The following is a 6,777-nucleotide window of genomic DNA, read 5'->3' on the forward strand; positions in this document are numbered from 1 at the left end:
GCTACACTACATTCTTTATTATTAAATGAAGAATTTAGAACAACGTCAGTCTACATTAATCGACACATTCTTAGGAAATAGTGGGTTCACAGCGAATTATCTGAACTACTTCAGTAAGACAGTAATTTCGAGCTTTACCTGGAAACGTAAAGCTGCACTAGGTGTACATCACATATTAGCACAAAAACTTGATATTTTGAGCACTCAATTGAAAATATATGCATAACGTATCAATCGTATTTACAGGTTGTGCTTCGGAGAGCTTGTTAGTCCAAATTAAGAAGATAGAAGAAGCCAACGAAGATAAAAGCCAAGATTAGAGAAGCAGTCCTTGGTAAAATGACATGCACACAACAAAAGGTTTGAATTGTATTTCTGTGGTATCCTTGAACACAGCGTCTTCTCAACATGATGTAAACACACTAACTAGCGGAAGTGTTTGTGGGCAGGTCAGACTCTGTTTGTATTTTGCGGGCAGGCGGGGATTATGCAAATGTGTTACCCAGCGACGTATACCAGTAACAGGCAAAAGATTAGAAAATATGACGACTCGTTAAGGCGATTCAGAATCGACTCTCTCTTTTGAGAGACAATACTTTTTTGATTAACAACTTTTGCTTGGAACCCCAACCGAGGTGGTACTAAAAAAAGTACCAGGTACTGTACCCAGTGTGAAACCCCCCAAAAGTGAACCGTACTGAGCCGTACCGTGCCGTACCATGCAGTGGAAAAGCGCCATAACTCACTCGTCTCTCCCGCATTAACCCTATAACTGGCGGTGCAGCAAAATAAACAGCAATTTCACAATGATTTTAAAGTCCGTGCGCTACACTACATTCTTTATTATTAAACGAAGTAATTAGAACAACGTCAGTCTACATTAATCAACACATTCTTAGGAAATAGTGGGTTGACAGTGAACCCATATGACCTGCTCTTTAAGGATTAAGGGTCAACAAGCATAACTATAAGCTATGGAGGTTCATTTTCTGCTTTAGATTAAATAAAATGGTTATTATGACTTTATTTGTCATAATTGCATCTTTATATCTCACAACCGCAACATTATTTGGCAAAATTGCGACTTTACATTTCATAGTATGACTTTATTTCTTATTTTAATCCTGTTGTAATTTTTGTACTTTTGGGCAGAAATGTGCTTCCATACATGATCTTGCCTATATAAGATAATTCTCATCATCCTCCTAATATAATGGACATTTTCAGAGCACACTAATATATATTATCATATATCATATTATCAGCTCATAATTTCATTTGCAATAAATAAGTTAAATACTTTTAAAGTTATCTCATGTTACACTCAGTAACTATGCTTTTTGGGGTTGTCCTCTGGTTGTTTTTATGTTTTCATGACAGTATTACCCCAAAAAATAAATAAATAATGTTCCTGTTCCTGATGCTATTGTGCATTTTAAAAATACTCATTGACTTGTTTACATACAGTTTGATGTCACGATATTGCCTGTCCTTAATAATTGTGTAATATGCCTAGTATTTGAGGATGTTGTGCACTGTACAGTACTGTTACAATTATCACAGACCCATGTTACAATTACACAGAATGTCAGTGCTTTGTGTATTTCTATTTTAGTTGTGTTCAACTTGATTAAGTTAAAAATGTACTTAAAAATTACATATCAAAGTTGTGAATTTCAAAGCTTTAAGTAGAAAAATATTTTAAAGAAATTACCAAAGTATTACAATTATCCCTGCCTTCTCGCAAAAAAAGTATTAACTAATGCAGACATTTCAGCATTTCAATGCAGTCAACAGTGATGGGGGACATGTCCCCCATTTATAATAATTGCTATGCCCCTGGGTTTTTCCAATTTTCCAAGAATTTCAGTCAGGTTTCAGGCCCCACCATAGCACAGAAACTGCACTTGTTAAAATTACAAATGACTTGCTTCTTGCGTCAGACCAAGGCTGTATCTCATTGCTAGTTTTACTTGATCTTAGTGCTGCGTTCGACACTATAGATCATGACATACTCATAGATCGATTACAAAACTATACAGATATTCAAGGGCAGGCTTTAAGATGGGTTAGATCCTACCTGTCCGATCGCTACCACCTTGTTCATTTAAATGGGGAGTCATCTCAATTATCACCAGTAAAATATGGAGTGCCACAAGGATCTGTCCTAGGTCCTCTGCTATTTGCAATATACATGTTGCCCCTTGGTAATATTATTAGAAAATACGGGATTAGCTTCCACTGTTATGCAGATGATACTCAACTATATATCTCAACAAGACCAGATGAAACTTCTAAATGATCTAAGCTAACAGAATAATAATTGCTGTTAATAGTGTTCATCGTCTGTTTGATTAGGTCTTTAATTGATTTTTCCGTACATTTCTGCCATATGTACATTAACTGACAGTCCCCACTGATAAGCTACCACTAAATATTATAGAAACTTAATTTGCTGTAAAGTTGCTTTGCAATGATTTGTATCATGAAAAGCGCTGTACAAATAAACTTGACTTGACTTGACTTGCAGATTGATAGATAAACATTCTCAGTGAGGACAAGGGACAAGGCTTGAATCAGCTCTCGTAGTTTCAGGTTATGCTTTCTTGACTTTCTCCCATCTGTCACATATTCCACTCCAGTACCCAAATGAAATGCACTTTCATTTGTCGCTCCTTTTTACCAGGAGAAACAAGACACCTCCACCAGCTCAAGCGCCCCCTTGACAGTTCCACCTCAGTTAGAGTGGAGGTTTGCGCATCACCCACCTCAGAGGGAAAAAAAGCGCTCCCTCACTCAAATTTGCTTGGTAGCAGATGTCTGGGGAAGTCAGCTGAGACCCTTACTTAAAAAGTGTTTCAGGTCATTTGACAGGAATGCTTCCTTGAGGCTGTCAGTAATGACTCCTCTTACCTTTTTATACCTTCACTAGCTCCACTCTCAGCCTTGGTAATACTTGCTTTCTCAAGGGTCCCATGAAAAATAGAAAGTGAGAAATGAGATGGGTTCAGCTCGGGGAAAGGCCTAAAAGTATGTCTAATCGAGATTTACTGGAGTGCTTATGTCACTGAAACTGCTACAATTGATTGGATGTAGGAAGTTAAAGGACTTGACTTTGGATGAACACCTTGTGGGATGGGATATTTTGTTCAATAAAATGACAATTGTGGTCTTTTTGGATCTACAGTTTGAGAGTTCTAGATGGTATAAGAGGAAAATAAACCTACAAGTAATCTTTACCTCTGTATAAGGCACTTTTCGAATCAAATCACTTTAAAAATCCCATGTCTTTATTTGTAGTGAGAACTATTTCATTATATATTATGTAACAAAATTAATCAAACATGAAATGTAGTTAGTTTTAAATAGTGATTTTGGCCTGTCAACCTCAGAGGTCTTGACCTTCTCTGTTCTATCCAGCAATTTAAGTCATATGTACCAATGTTATAAAATCATCTCAACATAATTTTGAAAATCTATTGAATTACTATTCAGTTCATTGCTGTAAAATATTTGTAATTATTTGTAATAATTGTATTACTACATGTTATTACTAATTTTGTTTTTATTAGTTTTATTACTAATTTTATTACTACTAAAAACATTCATTTTTTAAAAACAGTAAAAAAAATTGGTTGCAGTCACCCCCACCACATTTTATTTTTTTATTATTTTTTATTATTATTTACAGAAATTATTTTTGTAAGGTCTCAAACTAGATTAGTATTATTTAATTTTGATGTTGATGTAAATGTTTATAGAAATGAAAATCACACTTTTAGACGCGTGTCCCAAGTTTTAGTAACAGGGTTGAGAATGAATGAATGAATGAATGAATGAATGAAAGAAAAAAAAGCCCTGGAGGTTGTACATATTGTGTGTTTTCATGAAAAGTAGCATAAAATATTTGAAGGATCGTTTATATAAGGTAGCTATAATATGAAACAATGAAAGAAATTTTAAACCCTCCTCCCTTCTCTCTTTAGATCAGCTTGGATGCCAGGAAAATCAAGCTCCTACGTCTGCCAGAGGGAAAAACCTCCCCCTCTGGAACTAGACAGACTGTCTTTGAGGTGTGTGTCTGTCCCAATGGAAAACTCTTCTTATCACAAGCAGGAACTGGCTCCACTTGCCAGATCAGCAGCAACTTATGCCTCTAGATACTCACAAAAACCCTTCCACACACACACACGGACAGACACAGTCACAGATACAGAGGACTTGTTCCTCTTGAAGAATTCAATGTTGACAAGAACTGAAAAGGACTTCCTCAAGATTAATGAAAATACTTCGTAAAACAATGTTTGAACGAGAAACTTTTAAGGTGATCACCAGAAAACCATTCGACAGTCACCATTCCGACCTTGCTTTTACTCATCAGATTCAATTTTGTTTTTTGTTTTTTTTGCTGAGGAAAGTACCATGGGTGCTTTATCTTGTGTACACCACATAAATATGACAGTTTTCTTCTTTTTTTTTTTTTTTTAAATTGTATTATTATTAAAGGTCTTCATCTACAGTCCTCAATCTGGGATGCCTCTCATGACGGTGATCACCTATACCCAAACTATGCTTACACTGAGATAAAATCCATACACCCACTCTGTTCAAAAAGGAGAACAGTGCCTGTGCCTTAATTCAATGCACTCGTGGCAAGAAGCACACCCCACTGACTTTTATTTATACAAGGAGACTTGCATGTAAGTTACTTGCCTTTTGCTCCCACAAAATTTACAACATTGTTATGCAGCTTAATTGCATAAAAAAGTTGAGAAACCAGTGATCTCAAACTCACATTATGTGCTGATTTCTGCTTTAATTTGGAAAAGAGAAGAGAATATTTTGGATTTTGTTTCAAGAGAAGAGGATATGTCAGATTTTGTTTCAAAGTTTGTTATTGGCTTGGCATACAATGAGGAAAAGTTGAAATTGGAAGAAACACTTCCTTGATGTGTGGATGTTTTTAATGTTTTTGGGTGAGTTAAATCTGAATTTTGTTCTTATTGTATAATTTAACACTAAAATGTGCTAAACAAACCAGAGACATCCAAACCAAAAAGAAAAGCTGTCATTATGTTGTATATAACAAGAAACTGTTGAAAATGAAGGAATTGAATGTTCTCACTTCCCAATTCCCAAGATTGTTTTTATGCATATATACACTATACTGTTCAAAGTGCGGGGTCTGTAAGATTGTTTAATGTTTTTGAACGAAGTCTCAGCAAGCTGCATTTATTTGTTTAAAAATACGGTAACACTTTCTATGAAGCCCATATTTATAATACATTATAAGGGTATTCTTAAGGCATTATAATGAATGCATAATGCATTATAAAAACCCTTATAATATGTTATATCATCTTAAGAGAAGGGGACCAAAAAGTTTTAATGTTTTATAATATTTACTTATTTGTGGTTATAGCTTTTAAGAGTATGATGATTTATAACACACAGTGAACATGTTGCATCCACTTAACAGATCTTAAATAAACAATGTCAAGATATATAGTCCATTATAAATATAAAAATAGATTTTATATGGTGTTCATTGTGTGTTATAAATAGTCAATCTTAAAACATAACCACAAATGCGTAAGCATTATAATGTATTATAATTGTTGTTATTATTATTTATAAGATGATATAACATATTATAAGGTCTTTTATAATGCATTATGCATTCATTATAATGCCTTAAGAATACCCTTATAATGTATTATAATTGTTGTTATTATTATTTATAAGATGATATAACATATTATAAGGTCTTTTATAATGCATTATGCATTCATTATAATGCCTTAAGAATACCCTTATAATGTGTTATAAATATGGGCTTCATAGAAAGTGTTACCCAAAATACAATAAAGGAAGATAAGGAAATATTATTACCATTTAAAATAACGATTTTCTATATTAATATCCATTAAAATGTAATTATTCCAGTGATGGCAATGCTGAATTTTCAGCAGGTATTATTCCAGTCTTCACTGTCACATTACCCTTTATAAATCAATGAACATTTCATATTATTATCAATGTTGATAGGGTTGTGCTGCTTAAAACATTTGTGGAAATCATGATACGTTTTTTCAGGAATCTGTGATGAATAAAAATTTCAAAAGAACAGCATTTATTTAAAATATAAATATTTTGTAATAATAAAAATGTTTATTAATCTTTACTGTTACTTTTGATCAATAATTAATCCTTGCCTAATTATTTTTAACTTTTTTAATCATTATTGTATTAAGTCATTTATTGCTGAAGTATTATTATTGCTGAAGTAAACCTCCTCAAACTTTGAACAACAATGTACATATACACTGTATGCCAGAATGCAAAAAAGTTATTGACATTAAAGTTGTTTTTAATGTAGATCTCAACTGACCCTGTGAAACACTGAATCTTCTCTACTGTGTAATTACATTTTACACTCCAATTGGTAATATTTCTCTGAAATATGAAAAAAAATCAGATTCTCACTGTATTCATTGCCAGTTGCCCACTAAATCTGAATTAATTTGGAGTGACAGCATTGTGTTATAAAAGCTGAAGCCCCTAGCAATTGTTGACATCCTATTAACATACTAAATGCTATGGGTACAGAGACAGGAATACAGACAAGAAAAGAGACAGGAACACAGAGACTCTGTAGGGAACAACACCGCATCACAGAAGGGCTTAATCATATTCATTCTCTTTTGATTTTTCAGGAGAATCTGACACTTGATGTGGTGTATGTTTTGTGTGTGTGTGTGTGTGTGTGTGTGTGTG

At 33.7% G+C, this 6,777-nt stretch overlaps 1 protein-coding gene across 3 annotated transcripts in view; it reads left to right on the plus strand.

Annotated features, from left to right (window-relative positions):
- sgcd (sarcoglycan, delta (dystrophin-associated glycoprotein)) overlaps positions 1-4,608 on the plus strand; it is a 513,027-nt gene extending 508,419 nt beyond the window's left edge. For all 3 annotated transcript variants that reach the window (XM_016539390.1, XM_016539388.1, XM_016539389.1), the window contains exon 8: positions 3,987-4,608. In XM_016539390.1, coding sequence (XP_016394876.1) covers positions 3,987-4,160 — 174 coding nt within the window. In that variant the 3' untranslated portion in view covers positions 4,161-4,608. The remainder of the gene's footprint in view (positions 1-3,986) is intronic.
- The last annotated feature ends 2,169 nt before the right edge of the window (positions 4,609-6,777 follow it).

Source organism: Sinocyclocheilus rhinocerous, unplaced genomic scaffold, assembly GCF_001515625.1.
Source record: "Sinocyclocheilus rhinocerous isolate Xijiao unplaced genomic scaffold, SAMN03320098_v1.1 scaffold338, whole genome shotgun sequence".
NCBI classification, from domain to species: Eukaryota; Metazoa; Chordata; class Actinopteri; order Cypriniformes; family Cyprinidae; genus Sinocyclocheilus; species Sinocyclocheilus rhinocerous.